This window comes from Nannospalax galili, unplaced genomic scaffold (assembly GCF_000622305.1).
Source record: "Nannospalax galili isolate Female #2095 unplaced genomic scaffold, S.galili_v1.0 scaffold82, whole genome shotgun sequence".
NCBI classification, from domain to species: domain Eukaryota; kingdom Metazoa; phylum Chordata; class Mammalia; order Rodentia; family Spalacidae; genus Nannospalax; species Nannospalax galili.
Window position 1 is genome coordinate 54,385 of NW_008348862.1, and position 16,325 is coordinate 70,709.

General features: G+C 43.8%; 1 protein-coding gene across 2 annotated transcripts; it reads right to left on the reverse strand.

Annotated features, from left to right (window-relative positions):
• Nucleotides 1-427: 427 nt before the first annotated feature.
• Nucleotides 428-12,897, reverse strand: LOC103744359 (glutathione S-transferase A2). 2 transcript variants are annotated; one of them, XM_008846111.3, is made up of 7 exons: nucleotides 12,791-12,897; nucleotides 8,122-8,229; nucleotides 5,321-5,372; nucleotides 4,287-4,419; nucleotides 3,866-4,007; nucleotides 1,460-1,591; nucleotides 428-676 (listed from the first exon to the last, which is right to left on the reverse strand). In XM_008846111.3, exons 2-7 carry the CDS (start codon nucleotides 8,206-8,208, stop codon nucleotides 551-553), a joined length of 672 nt encoding a protein of 223 aa, XP_008844333.1. In that variant the 5' UTR covers nucleotides 8,209-8,229; nucleotides 12,791-12,897; the 3' UTR covers nucleotides 428-550. The 2 variants fall into 2 exon arrangements, with proteins under 2 accessions (XP_008844333.1, XP_029425723.1); XM_029569863.1 differs by lacking the exons at nucleotides 8,122-8,229; nucleotides 12,791-12,897 and adding an exon at nucleotides 6,645-6,809.
• Nucleotides 12,898-16,325: the final 3,428 nt, after the last annotated feature.

Genomic DNA, 16,325 nt, shown 5'->3' on the forward strand with positions numbered 1-16,325 from the left:
TTCCTCTATTCCTATGATCTGTAGATTTGGTCTTTTCATGGTGTCCCACATCCCCTGCATATTCCATCCCTGTGTTTTTTTTAATTTTCCATACTCTTTTGCCACTACCCTGATGGAGGTCCCAAACCCACCCTCTCAGGCTGTCTGCTAGGATCTCCTGTTCTTTGTATTTATTTATTTGTTTGTTTGTTTTTGAGGCAGGGTCTCCCTGTAGCCCCAGCTGGGCCTGGAACTCCCTATGTAGACAGAGCAGGCCTCACAGAGATCTGCCTTCCTCTGCTGGGATTAAGGGCATGTGCCTCCATGCCAGACTTTTACTTCATTTTTAACCTTACTCCTTTGTAAGATTTGCTTCCATTTGATTTTATTATTGTTTGCCTTCCTATTTATATGTGGTGTCAGGAATTCCAACTCACACTTCAAACACTCTTGGTACAAACACCATTTGTTCATGTTTATTATCTCACAGTAGCCAGGTACACAATCAAACCAAGCACTTCATTACTACAAACATCAGAGTTTGATATACATGGGCTGGTTTAATGCAGCTTTATGAAAAGTTGAAAAGCTTTCTTGCTTCTGCGATTTTTTCCACATCAGGAGGAGGCTTCCTCTGGCTGCCAGGCTGCAGGAACTTCTTCACATTGGGAAGGTTACTAATTCTGGTTTTCAGGGCCTGTAATTCAGAAACCACAGCCTCAGAGTCCACACTAGTTGTGAGCAGAGCCCCAGAACTCTGAGCCTGTCCTAGACAAAGACCAACTGAGTCCTTCCAACAGCTCCAGTGTGGAAGCAGGAGGTGTGACAAAAACATGAACCAGAAAACCTAGATTACCATCTTCCTGTGCTTTTAGACATAAACCCTGTAGAACCATTCTTTCAGGGCTAACTCACAGCATTGTGCTTTTTCAGGAATAAAAAGAGAGAAATATCCAAAGGAAAGATGAAGATATTGGAAAATGTAAACAGATTACATCAAAGTCTAACCAGAGGCAAATTACTACTTTTCACATTGGGAGATGAGGATGGAGGTCATCAGATGGGGAAAGCACACTCTGGGCTTTACCGGGGTACTGCGGAGAGGGAAGCTCACTGCTGAGAGCAGGTGTCAGAACTGAGGCAAGAAATCAGCTTGACAAAGACCCACGTAGAGAGAATGCAAAGAGAGGATATGTGAGAAGAAAGAAACCCCAGGGAGGCCAGAATCACCTACACGGAACAGAGCTCCAGAGAGAGATCTGCTGAGCTCTGGGCCACTCTCATTACAAAAGGCAGAATATTCTTGGGGTAGCATCCTCCAAATCTCCTTATATAAAGCGATTATTTTCATGGCTCCGATACAGGGTCTATTACCTCAGCTTGGAGACCAAAAGGCTGGAGGTCAGGAACTCGTCAGGATAGGGGTCCCACTATTAGATTCATGGAGGCAGATGTGGAGCTGCCTGTAAGGTAAACTCACCTTCAGAAGAGGGAAGCTTGCCAGAAGGCTGGCATCCAACTCTTCAATGTACAAGAGAAGTTCCAGCAGGTGAATGTCAACCCTAGTTAATCTGTTGCCAACAAAGTAGTCTTGTCCATGGCTCTTTAACACCTGCAGAATTTGAGGAATCAGATTGCGAACACACTCACAGTCAACCTGGAGCCACTAGTGTTTCCCAAGTCTGTCAAGACAACTCTCTTCCTCTGCTTGACAGGGATGGAGTTCTAGACATCAATCTAGGCCTGAGATTCATGATGGGCATGAAGAGTGGGGGCTACCACCTCCTCTTTTAAAGCCCAGGGGACTTTTCATTCCCCTTCCCACGTCCCTTTGGCCTTCACACCATCCACCTTCCCTACATCTTCCACAGATGTTTGGGGCTTAGCTCCTGCCACCTCATGCTTCTCCCCTCACATTAAAAGGGTGGAGCCCTGACATTTCAGGATGTTCCTCTCCCTGCTGTGTCTCTGCCCCAGCTCCCATGGACCCTGGCCCCCATGCAGGGCAGCAACCTAAGCCCCAGAAGAGCACATTTCAGGTCTGTGTTTCTCCTCTTCTCTGCTCTCTTTGCCTCCTGCTTATTTCTCTGATCTGAAGTGATGTGGACAAACTGGAACAGAGCATCTCCGCACAATGTTGGCTCTGACTCCCAACTCTCACTGGGTCACAGTCTGCATGCTGAAGTGCCTAGGGTGGGTGAACTGCATTGGTGTCTGCAGCTAACTTTATATTGATAAAAGGTGAAGGTTGGACTGAAGGACACATATTCGGATAAATGGAGACACATGGTAAAAGCCAGAGCATAACTTGTTAATTTTGCTATCTGGTTGCTGACTATGTGTTTACTGAACATTTGTTTCAATTTTCCTGGTTGAGACAAGTTTGAATAATAGCATCTTATGGAAATGCGGCATTTATAAATATTCTAGAAATATGAGCATCATAGATAACAAAAAGGAAAAGCACATATTAAATCATTGGCTAAAGGCAAGACACTATTAACTGGCTTGTTGGTTAACCTAATGCACTGCATATGTAGAGAAAAGTGTTGTAATTTCCAGAAACAAAAACAAAAGTGATCATTGAATGCTTTTAAATACACAGTTTCTGTGTGTGTGTGAAGTTCTTAGGTTTCATAACACAGATGATTTAAGCTGTTATGGCTGGATGCCGTGACATCATGTGTGGTGGTTTGAATGAGAATGTCCCCCATAGGCTCCAACTATTTGGACATTTTGTCCCCTATTGGTGGTGCTGTTTTGGGAGGCTTTAGGAGGTGTGGCCATGCTGGAGGAAGCCCATCACCAGGGCTGGGCTTTGAGAGTTCTTAAGCCGTGCAGAATTTCTATTCACTCTCTACTTCTTGTGCCTGCTTGAAGATGTGAGCGCTGTGCTTTCTGCTCCTGCTTCAGCACCTCCTTCCACCATGCCCCCTCCCCCATGATGGAATCTAATTGCTATGGAACTGTAAGTTTAAGTAAACTGTTCCTTCTATAAGCTCCCTTCATCATAGTGTTTTATCGTAGCAACAGAAAAGTAACTATTGCATCATGTGACAGGCCCCAGATTGTCAGCAACACAGGCTTCAGAAGGGCTGTGTGAGGAACTGACAGTGTTTTACAGTCTTCAGTTTCCACACAGCAGAGGCAGCGAGGACTAACTTTGGGTGAGTGAATGAAGAAATAAGGCAGTCCTTTATAAAATGAGTGTTTGAAGTTAGTTGGCATTGGCGCATGAATTTGTGAGAGTGCTATGTTATCTAGAACCCTATCTTTAGTGAATATCTTTTACTTGATAGTTCAAGTAGTTCTGAAGCATTCTTGATGTATCTTCAAGGAGAAAACCTAACCTAGGCACAGCACACATGGTGATACATCAGGATTTCCTCAGTGAACATGGCTCTCCTCTCAAGCCTCACAGCCATCACCTCTTTCCTGCAAGTCAGTTTTTCTTACCATCTCTTCATCAGCCTCTCTCTCCCACCCCCACTGTCCTCATCTGGCCTTGAAGCACTACAGGACCCTCCTGATGGGCAGCTGCCCTCAGGCCTCCCTATGCAGGGCACCAGACTATTCCCTCATGTGGTGTTCTCTGCAATTTGCTCTGAAATTGAAGTCCATCGTGTCCTGCAGGATCTAGATCAATCACTGGAGTGGCTCACTGCCCTCTACAGATCAAGTTCTGGTGATGACCTGGTTGAATACTGAACGCTAGGTCACCATGACTACACAGTGCTTCTTCACAGACCATTTTACACACCGCCTTGAGGGGCAAGGGCTGCACAGGAAGGCTCAGGGAGCAAAGGTGAATGCTGTAGGAATGCCCAGCGCCTATTTTCTCTTGTCCTCTGAACTTAGTGCCCCGAACCCTAAAGAGCCCACTTACCTTTTCAAAGGCAGGCAAGTAACGGTTTTTTATCTTGTTTTTGACCAAGGCAATATTTGCCTCTCTTTGGTCTGGAGGACATAACACCAGACTCATCACCATTTCACTCAGATCGAAAATACCTTCTGCATACATGTCAATCCTGAGAGACAAAATCATCCAGACAGTCAAACGTGTATTTGGAACTCTGTCCTTGTGCTGTGCTGGAAAATCATCCTCTGCTGTATCCACTGTCACTTGCATCCACCCCAAGTGTTCTCTTCCCTCTCTCCATAAGACTCTGCCATACTTGGCCTAAGTGTTTATTCCCAGGACCAGCTGACTTCTGGCCATAAACCCCTACCATACTCTCATGCATTCAACAATGGACCCAAGTACTTGCTGTGTATGTGTTGGAATAATAACAGAAAATACAGCATACAGGGCTCTCTCCTTCATGTCCTTCCCATAGAGGTTGTATTTGGTAGCAATGTAGTTGAGAATGGCTCTGGTCTGCACCAGCTTCATGCCGTCAATCTCCACCATGGGGACTTGCTGGTACATCAAGCTCCCATCTTTAGAAGGAAAGAATAAAAAGCCTGTGAAATAGCCAAGTCCCACTTCTCAGGAGTAGAGAATTTTATTGAAACGACTAAATATACAAAAAAATGAGAAATATTATTTCCTGGCAGACTTTCACATGAAACAGCATTTTATTTTTAGCTTTCTGTTTCTTTGTCATATTTATGGTCTTTTGGCTTTGTAGCTTATTTCATCCATCTTTTATTTTCTTTCCAGATTCATATCATGTCTCTTATGTATGTTTCTATGCTAATTCATCTCCTTGGGTGTATTAGGAAGGGTAAGTGGGATTTACCAGGGCTGCTAGGCAAACGTAGGTAAGTAGGACGTTTCCATGTTCTTATGTGCACTTATCATTAAGGTGGGTTATGAGACAGGTTTCTATGTGTGTTCCTGTGAGACAGGGCCTAGTGTGTGTTCTTCCATCATGTTTTGATGATGAGACAGTAACTCATCATAAGCCATACATGAAAATGCTCAAGAAAATTGTCCCAGCTGTCTCTTTCACAATGATTTAATGCATGGTCATGTGTTCGCATGGACAGAGGACAGTGTGAGTGAGAATCCCCAAGTGAGTGAGGGAATGAGACACAGCCTGAGTGAGTGAGTGAGTGAGTGAGTGAGTGAGTGAGTGAGTCACAGTCTGAGTGAGACAGCTCACTCTGGTGCATAAACCATGAGAAAACTTTCACAAGGCACTGGGTGGATACTCAGGGAATTCTAGCTCATTTTACACTGTCTGGGTCGTCAGAATGCTCAGGGAGCTGCACCACTTACATCCTATCACTGCACTTCTTGACCGTTCCCAACAACCAGCCAACCAACATGTAGCCATCATCTTGTATTAAAGCCTTCTAGGAATCTCATTGGGGACATTCAGATACTGATTATTACCTTTTATTAACTTTTCCATGTCTTCTGGAGTTTCTACAAACTTCTCTTCAAACTGGAAACAGAAAAAATCAGTTCATTCTCATTAGTTCATTCCGTATCATAGTAGTCCTTTGAACTTGTCGCTGTTTGCTAGTTAATGTGCAGAGATTAACCCTTCTTAGTGTGGAAGTGGATTCAAAGGAGTCGGACCATGGTCACTTGGAAACATAGATGACATCTGTCAATAAAAGGGTGTTGGTCACAATGCACAGCAGCCTGTTCTTGTGTATGACTCTGCCTGACTCCACCATTGTCCATGGTTAGATCATAACATGCAAGTGAAGTAAAGGAGGGAAAGCACCACGCCTTTGACTTCGGAGGTCTTAGGATCTCAGGAAAGCCTGTTATATAGTTCATCCAATTGTCTTTTTTTAAAGACTTTTTATTTTTAGTTATGTGTATATGTGTGTATTTGTGTGCGTTTTTGCATGTGAATGCAGTCGCCATGGAGGTCAAAGGCAGTGGAGGCCAGAGGCTGTGGTCCCTCAGGAACTGGAGTTAGAGGTGGTCTTCAGCCATCTTATGTGGATGCTGGGAACCAAACTCAGGACTTCTGCAAGATCAGCACATACCCTAAACTGCATACGTAGGTGCCGGGAATGACTCTGGTCATCTGCAAGAGCACAATGTGCTGTAACTGCTGAGCCATGAGTCAAGCCCCCATCTAAGTTTCTTATACCACATGACCTTTGCTGTATTTTATTTTTAAATATTTATTCATTCATTTTTGTGTACATGTATGTTCATATTTGTGTGTGAGAGTTCACATACACAACATGTGTGGCGGTCAGAAGACAAACCACTTCAGGTTTTAACATGGATTTTGGGGAGGCGATCTCAGGTCATCTGGCTTTACCTTAAGGCACTGAGCCATCTCCCCAGTTCTCTAGTGTAATTTAAGTCACTCCTTTCCTTTTAGAGTTTAAAGAGATTTTTTAAACCATGAAATGTTAGAAATAGTGTCCTTCTTGCTTAGTTAAACAGTTTGTTGTTGAGTGCATACCATTAAGCCAATCAGATAGTGTAAGTACCAACAATTACACAGCATCCAAAGCATAGGCATGTTGGTTGTCATCACAAGAGTGTGGATGAATCCTGGTGGGGTTGGCGGGAGCGATGTTGGTGATGAGGCTGATGCCAATGACCAGCCTTTGAGCAAGAGAGCCCAGAAGCTTTGAGCCAAGGCCTCTAACAGCCCCACCCACTGCCTTCTCAGTCCCTGTGGGAAAGAAGAGGAAGGCTTCGAAGCAGATGGTCTCACCCCTACTTTCCCTCCTGTGCTAACCTCATCAGGTTCATGATGTAGAGCCTGCCCGGAGCCACAAAGCTGCATGTGGACATTGGAATCCAGTTGTTCGTTTAGTAAAGAAAAGCCCTGGACCGGCACTACAGAGTTTTCCGTTCTTATGCACGTCTTCATTTGGGAAAGGCTCAGTCTGAAGCCCATTCACTGGGAATGGAGAAAGTGGAAATCCAAGGCTGAGGTGAACATGCCGTCAGGACTCTGAGGGACTACATCAAAAGTGCCTTCCCAGGAGGTGACCTCCCTTTAGCTCCCCATTTCTGCTTCTAACTGAGGGACAGCTCTCCAGGCAGTGTTCATGGCTTCCTCTCCTGGAAATCCCTGTCGTGAGGAAAGATGTGTTTTTCCCAGTGAGGCCACTAGAGGGCAGCACAGAAAGCTACCAGCATTTCCTGTTCAAAAGCCAGAAAGAATAACTTTCAGCTCTGCAGAATGCCTGCTTCCCTCCTCACTGAGGCCACTCATACTTCCTGAAAGCTTATACATGCGCAGGCCACCTGGCGAAAGGTCTGTCTCATTCACCAGGTGTATCCTCCGGACCAGCGCCAAACTGGCACTTAATAATCTCCACGAAGAACTTGTGAAATAAATCTGCTGCTTTGACAGGCTGCTTGTCACTAACCGTGGTCTCATGCCTCCCAGTTTTTTATTTATATTTTAAATTTAGCTGATTTTTATGATATATGTACATTTTCATCATGTAAATTTCTAGCATACTATAAACATGCAGACAAAATACAAGGACTCTCTGTGTATCAGTTCCCAGCTCCAGTACCTGTCAACTGAGTTAGTCTTGCTTCGTCTCTTTGTGCATTTTTTTTCAACTCTGGCCGTCAAGTGAAAATACCTAATGTATCCCATGTTTGTGTCACAGATACTTCACCATGAACATCTAAAATGTAAGCACTATTTCAAAATAGCAAAGTCTCACCTAAAATCAGACACATCATAATGGAAATTTACGATAATCATTTAATACATTACATAATATTCAATCAGTACTCGTTTCAATTAAGAAACAATTGACTATTTAATTATGTTTTCTCTTAAAAACATCTTTCAGTTGGAAATGTGCCACTTGAGTTTTGAAATTTTCATTTGTTCAAATCTGCCCATCTGTTTCTTAATAACTGGAGATTATTGTTTAAGTGAATCTGTTTCTAGTTTACCTAGAATGAAGTCTCCTGGCTTAGAAACATTTTTACATATTTTAAAATATATTTTTCTTTTACTTTACATGTCTTGCTTGCATGTATGCAAGTGCATCTGTGTTGTGCAATGCCTACAGAGGTCAGAAGGTGCTGGGCCCCTGGAACTGGAGTTATAGACAGTTCCTAGCTCCATGTCGGTGCTGGGAATTGAACCAGGTCCTCTGCCAGTGCCCTACTCTCTAGCCACATGAAACGTTTTTAAAAGGGACTTTTAGGTCCAGCTGAAGAAGATCCAATGCATTACCTACCTCCACTCCTGCTGCAGCCAAGAGCCACCGTATGCACTCCATTCTGCCTCGACCATTGAAGTAGTGAAGCACGGGCTTCCCGGCCATTGCAGCTGTCCCTCTGTCTCACTAAATGTGAGTAAAATAATTCATGAATTGACTGTCAGGGTAACATTTTGCCTTGTGATTATGGTTAATAGCACAGCACCACAGAAAGCAGTCTGCCTTCTTCACAGAGGCTTGCAAGAGGCTCAGGAAGATATTCTTGACCTAAATTCTCATGTATCAGAGATCATCAAGCCAGTCTCCTTATGCTGTTCATCTACAGTTTGGAGACACAAACAGAGCAGCCTGGGTCCTGCAGTGATGAAGGACCTGGGAGCCCGGTGAGCCTTGAAAACCAGAGACATCACAGACAGGGAGAGGGAGACAGAGCCAAGTAAGTCATTCATTTCCCAGTGCTTTGGCTCCTGGCTGCTCTGTTCAGAAGCTCTCAATGGCCCTGGCTGTGGCCAAAACCTGAATCTCCGCACAGGAGAAGGCACTTAATTTTGTTGGAATTCTGTTTTTCCACTGCTGGCTTATATAGTGTTTTATGATCTAGAAAAAGAGTTGTTAATATCTTAACTTTATATTATAAGGAAAATAGTTGCATTTAGTGTGTACCACATAAAGGAAAGTTTCTTTTTTGAATCTTCACTTAATCATCACAGAGATTAATTATTGCAGAAATCTTATTGTTCTCAGTTTACAGGTGAAGAGATTGATATCCAGAGAGGTTACACAGTGAGGAAACTGTAACACCCAGTGCACCTTAATTCCTACAACAGTCTCCTGCAAATTCTGCATCACTACTAATAAGTGGGCTGTGAAATCAACACCCCACTGGGGGGGGTGTGCACATTGAGTGCAGGGCCCATAAGGGGAGAAGAGGGTACCAGACCCCCTAAAGATAGAATAACAGATGGTTGTAAGCTGTCTGATGTAGGTATTGGGAGCTAAACTCTGTAAGTACAGCATACATTCTTAACTACTGAGGAGTCTTCAAAGCCCCCTCAGAGAGTGTCTTATGTGGAAAATCTATGTGTTTTTTGTGACTTTAAATTAGTTCCATTTTTGTGCATATGACATGTGACTGTGTACCCTGAAGTGGCGTCAGATGTGAGACGCGGACTAGCCTACAAACCTGGCAGGTCTTTGCTGCTATGTTCTAAGGCTCTTTCATACTGTTCTTTGGTTCTGTGAAGCTGTCCTGGGCAACATGGTTTATTTCCTAAGCAGCCTCCAGAGTGTAATGTTGTGTTGCCCCCACCCTCCAACATGACAACCCCAGATATCTCTAGACTTTGCCAAGTGTTCTCTGGGGAACAAAGTCGTCTCACTTTTCCAGAACCACCACTCTATTCCAGGCTACGTCTGACAGCAGCATATAGAAGAGGGTCTCACCCAATCAGCAGGTAAGTCAGCAGTGGAGTCAGACAGGTTGTGGCAGGGGTGTGGGTGCAAAACCCACCTGACTCACTGAAAAGCCAGGGGATCAATTGCCCAGACTTAGAGAGGGACAATTTCAGTCATAGTTTTATATTTCAAAAGTTTTAGCACTTATTTGTATGTGTGTTTGTGTGCGGGCATGTACCTTCCACTGCCCATGTGTGTTTGTGTGTGGGCATGTACCTTCCACTGCCCGTATGTGTATTTGTGTGTGTGCATGTACCTTCCACTGCCCATATGTGGAGCTCAGAAGGCAACATGCTGGAGTCGGTTTTCTCCTTTCACCACATCATGGAATATATCTTCATAGTAATAGGCTTTTGCTTTTGCCTATCAATTGGGGCTGGCTCTACAAGTTCTAGCGGACTGCCTGGAAGCTATATCCCTTCCTTTTTGAAAAAAGAAATTGGTTCTGTTATGCAGAGGGTACACCTGGCACCTATTCCGTGGATTCCAGGTGTTGAACTCAGGTCACAAGCAGTGCAGCAAGTGCCCTGAATCATTGAGCCATCTGGTCAGTCCCTGTATTTTATTTTAAGTGTTGTGACATAAAATGTTTTGTTTATGACATTATTTTTTTTTTCAAGCAAAGAGAATCTAAACTGCTTAGGAACCATGTCCTAAAAATCCAGAGATGCACAACGATGAGTGGGCAAGAACAAAAACTCCACCAGGGATCCTCAGTTCTTTCTTTTTTAAAATTTATTTTATTTTTATTTTATGTGTATGAGTGTTATGCCTCCATGTGTGCATGTGCACCCGTGTCATGCAATGCCCATGGAGGTCAAAAGAACACATCGAATCCCCTGAAACTGGAGTTACAGATGGTTGTTAGCCATCATGTGGGTGCTGGGATTCACATCTGGGTCTTTTGCAAGAACAGTCAGTATTCTTAACTGCTGATCCATTTCTCTCCAGCCCCCTCAATTATTTCTCAATAGTGTCATTTTTATCTCAAGGTAGAAATGCTTAAAGTTTTTGTAAGATTTCTGGTTGTTCTTTGTTTTAGTGTAAGAGTATTTCTCTTGACACTGTATATGTGAAAGATTAGTGTGAAACTTGAATTTTATGTCAAAATATTTTAAATGCGCTAGGCAATCTGTATTCTTTCTCTTATGCCCTCTTTCTGATTTATAAACAAATGAGTTATCTGTTTTAAAGAGCGTGGTGGAAGCGTCCTAAGTCACCTCCACTGAGCAGTTTCCACGGCCAAGTGAGGACAATGGCTGCAAGGGAACAGGATAGCAGCTGTTTGGAGCTTGGGCTACCTGGGCTGAAGTCCCGTCTAGACTCCAGACTTGGTTAGGGATGGCTGACAGGACAGACTGCTCTGCACTGTACGGTTCCTGAGAATTCCATACAAGCATCATCATTCCCTTAGCCAACCAAGTCGGAGCCCGGGGAGAAGACTCCCAGCTGAGAAAGATGAGTAAGCGCCTGCCCTTTCTGCCCCGTGGGCTCAGGCCTGCTGAGTCAGCATCCCATCCCATCCCCCGCCTGCGCAGCTTTCTTACCCCTCTCATCTTGGGTTATGGTTGCTCCTCCTGGGAATCAAAGACCTGCTTGCAGCATAGTATAAAGTGCCTGTTCTTTTATGGCTGTCTTTCTGTCTGTTTTCTCCCATGAATTACAGCTTGGCCTGTAGAGCTTTAAAATCAGTGAGACTTCACAGGCTGCGCTGTGAGATTCTGAGGCTTTTCATAGAAGACCTTTATTTAGCAGTTATTCCATGGCATCAGCGAGTCTTATTATGTTGCATTCTACTTGGTTATTATGTGCCTTATTAAAACTACATATGGTCTGGAGAGATGGCTCAGCAGTTAAGAGCACTGGCTGTTCTTGCAACAGACCCAGGTTCGAATCCCAACACCCACATGGCAGCTAAGAACCATCTGTAACTCTAGTTCCAGGGGATCCAACAGCCTCTTCTATCTTCTATGGGCACTGCAGGACACAGGTGCACTTACATGCGGGCATAGCATTCATACGTATAAAATAAAAATAAATAAATAAATGTAAAACTGCTTATATGCTGATGAATTTAGCTCTTCCTTTAAACTTCTAAGTTTTAGAGCTACAAGGGATCTAAGAAGTCAGCTAGCCTTCCCCAGGTTTGTGGCCAGTGCTTTGAACCCTAGAGGACCATCCACCTGCTTAGTGACATTTTAATTTAACCTAGTTCTCATATTCAGACTAGTTTCTTCAGCTATATCTTGTTACAGAATTCTTAGAGTTTAAAAAGTTTAATGTTTTCTTGCCTGCCACTTACCCCGCCCCACCTGTGAGCAGTAAGGAAACAGAAGATAGCCTTTCACCTAGTATGTTATGCAATGTTCCCTCCACTCCACAGTCCATAGAGATCACAGGGCTTGTTAGCTCAAGACCCATATTTTCCCTTTTTTTAGCATTTGCTTTACTGGGTTAATCATTTAAAAATAAGGTAGCACTGGGCAATTAAGTAATAAGCTAGTAATAAACTAGCAAATCCTAATTATGAAATCTGCTGTTCTGCTGTTTAAATAGAATTCTCAAAGCATGATAAAAAAAAAAAAAAAAAGCTGGGTAAGTGCTTTGGCAGGGCAGCCTTGAGAATATTCATCTTCTCAAATGAAAGAACTCTGAAAATTCTGTGTTGGATCTGAACATGGCAATTCGAGAGAAGAGCATAGTTGATCTTAAGTTTTCCTAAGAGGCAAATCCAGGTCCACTTGCCTCACCGTCCCAAACCCCATGCGTTTAGATTCCATAGCAAATGTGAGACGTCACATCCCACCAGCCTTTGATCAGCACTGCTGAAGGAGGAGGAAGAGGAAGGATGGAAAGACAATGAGAAGGACAGGAGCAAAAGAACAGGAGCTGGGGATGCAGGAAAGGAAGAGAAGGAGAGGGAAGAAGGAAGAGAGGGTTAGAAGGAGGGAATGGGGGAAGGAGGGAGGAGGACAGAGAGAGGGAGTGAAAGAAGAGAAATCGCTCACTGCCTGATGTTCAGTCACAAAGCAAGTCGTCTGAACAAGAACCAAATTCAAGTGAAATCAATGGTGATGGGTGGTGAATATGATCAAAATGTACTATATACACACAGGAAGATTACATAATTGTTTTATATGGCTAATACTGGCTAGTGAAAACACTCAAAACTCTTTTACAAGAGAAGCAGACCCGAGAACACTGCATGCAGGTTAAAATGGAGAGTACTAACCTAGTAATGTCCAGGCTTCTTCTCTACGCAGCTGCCCCACTCCAGCTCCAGATGGTGTGGAAGCCACTTTAATAAGGTGACAGCTCATGCCCAAGGGTGTGGCACCGATAGAGAACAGCCACTCCCATAGATTTCAAGGTATCAAAGGTTCATGGTGGACTAAAAAGATTTCAAATCTGGGAGCAGCCCTTGGTCTCCACCCTTGCCCAGAGATTTATACAGTTCCTTTAGTCATTAAGAAGGTTCCCATGTTCCTATAAATAGTCACCTGTGCTCATGTAAGCAACTCTACTGAAACTCTGGGGGGAAAAAAACGGAAGGAATGGAAGAAGGGAGGGAGAGGGGGAGCAAGGATGGGAGGGAGAGAGGACAGAGGGAGTTATGTGTTCGTTTATAATTTCAGTTATAATCATTCATTCCTAGCTCTTGGTTTATGGAGCATTACCAGATGATGTAGTCAACTTCAGAGCTGCATGACACTTGTCTAAGTCTGCATACCTTACCATCAACAGGTCTGGCCTCTTTTTTCTTGGTATACTGCTAATTGTCTTCAACTACAGAATTTCTCTCATTAACGCTTACTTTACTTTTCAAATGACAAAAAGACAAGTGGGTGCTGCCCATCCAGGGAAATAGTGTGCAAACTAGCACAGGGTCTCAAGCACAGGATCAGTTTTGTTTGAACACTGATCTTGAAAGAGTTCATGAAGTAAACAGGCTGCAGGGTTTATGGAGCTAAAAACAGAACTCAGTGGGGTCAGGAGAGTGTCCTCAGAGAGTGATAACAGGATTGTAGAGGGAATGGGGAGATTTCAAATGCATTTGTAAAAATGGCTAAATAATGAGTTCCTCTGAGTAAGCTGTTACCTGAGGGAACTGGCTGCATTGTCCCAGTTCTGGATGTGAAGCCCTTAGCCTCCTCCTGCCATGTGTGATGTCCCTGTGGTCATGTGCAGACCCTTCTCTTGCTTGTTTGCACTTTAGCCTTTCTCTGTAGCCCTGGCCCTCTCCATCTGCCTGGGGATGCTCTGCTTCCTCCATCCTGTCCCTCTCCAGACACAGTGAAAAGCCAGGAGCTGGGTGCTCTGGAGGGCAGAGCTGCAGCTTCCCTTGGTTGGCCACTCTGTATAGCACATAGAAGGGGCTCAATAAACATTTCCTTCTGTATTGGAAATGTGCAGACCTATACAGGAGTAGAAAGGACAGACCAATGGTCCTTGATGTACTTATGTCAGTTTAACAATTTAAAATGCTATTTGAATCAAATCCTGGGGGTTATTTTGAGTGAAAATGTGTTCTTTAAGGATGTTTTAGAAAATAACTTGGAAGGTATAAAAGTTTCACAGGATTAAGAGTGCAGCTCTGTGGCAAACCATGTATCTAGCATGCACAAAGACCTCAGTTCAGGCCTCAAACTGGAAAGGAACAGTTGAAGTCCCAAATATTCTTCCAAGTGTGAAGCTTCATCTGGACACCCACTCCCTGTGGTCACCTCCACTAAGGCAGCTCTCCTTGTCTTTATGATGCTGGTGCCTTTGAAGAATGCTCCCTGCTTTTTGTAGCATGTGCTTCAACTTGGACTTCCCTGATATTTTATCATAATTTGATTCAGGCTCATTTTTTTCAAAATATAGAAATAGTGCTGTTACCCTCTCAACATATGATTTCCACACATTAAGTCATGTTCAATACATAGTACATGAACATGTCTAGAGACTTCCTCTTGGAAATCAATGCCACACTTATCTTTACCTCTTCCTCTCTAGCCGTGACCTCAGCCATTGCTCCAGAGATTTTTTTGCTTCTCTCTGGGGACAGTACTCAAAGTTATGGGCTGACCTCTGTGTGAGCTCATTGTTTCTGAGGCTTCAGTGATCCCAGACTGCCTGTTTCACCCACACATGCATACAACTCTTTTTAAATAATTATTTATTATTTTTATTTTATGTGTTTGAGTGTACTGTCGTTCAGTGCCAGTGCAGGTCAGAAGAGGGTGTTGGATCTCCTGTAACTGGAGTTAGGACAGTTTTAGCTGCCATGTGAGTGCTGGGACACAAACTCAGGTCCTCTGCATGAGCAGTCAGTGCTCTTAACCACTGAGCCAGCTCTCCAGCCCCACATACATACTGTCGTGTATGTTTCTGTATTCATTTGCACATGCATAAGTTAACATGATGAGTTCATACCAAGACCAGATTTTTCAATCCAATAGATTTTTCTAGCTACTAAATGAAATCCTCTGTCTGATGAATAGGAATCCTGGCCTAGAACGTAAAATTCAGAGTCTGCATGATTTTCCCTCCTGCTGCACACCCACACGTCCACTCCTGTCAGTGCAAGCCCCCAGAAGAAATATGCATGTGCTAATGAGCCTACAGGAATAAAGCCATCACCACTGCCCACACAAGCCAGCGTGAGAAGTAAGCACATGCTGATGGGATGGCAGAACCTCTTATCTCTGAATCTCTTCTTTTGCCCTGAGCCTTACGCTTTCCTGTTCAAATCATGTTATCTGGATCATTTAGGTCATTTCTTCCCCCGACCTCCTTCGGGGAAGTTGTTACTCACTTGGAATGCTACTGGTTGTTGGTATCTCTGTCCCACATTGGGATTCTCTCACATTCTGTTTGCTTTTATTAATTGCTATTTCTTGGTATGCAGAATTTTACAAAGTCCCCAAAGTTCGGGTTCTACAGAAACATGTCTCAGGGACCTCAGCCTCCTGCTCCTCACTTTTTCCTATCCCTGTTCCTGCTTGTCTGTACCCTTCCTGTGCTCCGTGGGCCCCCAGTGCATCAACTTCCAACTTATCCCTTTGTCACTGTGGTTCATTCATGTGCTTTCTTACTGCCTCCCCTTCGTCATGGGAGGGACAACATGCTACACAGACTCTTTCGGAATTTGTTTTTTGGTTGCTGTTTTCACTTCAGTCAGAGTTTATGTCCTTCTAAGTTCATAGAGAACTTCATCAATTGCTTTTACATTTGCAAAGCCCTTCACTGTTTGGATGCATAGGAGTAAATGCCACCCCTGACCATGTTGGGACATTTAGGTTTTCACAGTATCATGTAATTACAAACAACACTATGATGCCTGTGAGTGTGGACTAGCATTTTTTGAACTGTAGGAGGAACGTGCAGCAGATCCTTAATAAAGAGTACTATGGGGCTGGAGCAATGGCTCAACAGTTAAGAGCACTGGCTGTTCTTGCAGAAGACCTGGGTTTGTTTCCCAGCACCCACATGACAGCTAACAACCATCTATAACTCAAGTTCTAGGGGATCTGATGCTCTCTTCTGGCCTCTGTGGACACTGCACAAACCTAGGTGTACTTATACATACACGCAGGCAAAACTGTCATATATATCATTACCCAAGATTTATCTGCATGACACACAGTAATTAAAAATGCCAGAATGGTGGAACTAACCTTCTTGGATGTTTAACAGACATACCTTGAGATCTATACTAATTGGGTCAGAGGGACACAAAGGACACTTTTTGCTCCTTGCCCTCCTAGGTCGATTAGTTCCCA

Coding starts and splice junctions, on each gene's coding strand:
- LOC103744359 (XM_029569863.1), bottom strand. CDS start 6,806: ATGGGCTTCAGACTGAGCCTTTCCCAAATGAAGACGTGCATAAGAACG. Junction 4,420..5,320: donor CATGGAAAAGTTAATAAAAG/GTAATAATCAGT, acceptor TTCCTTCTAAAG/ATGGGAGCTTGATGTACCAG. Junction 1,592..3,865: donor ACTTGCCTGCCTTTGAAAAG/GTAAGTGGGCTC, acceptor CAAATTCTGCAG/GTGTTAAAGAGCCATGGACA.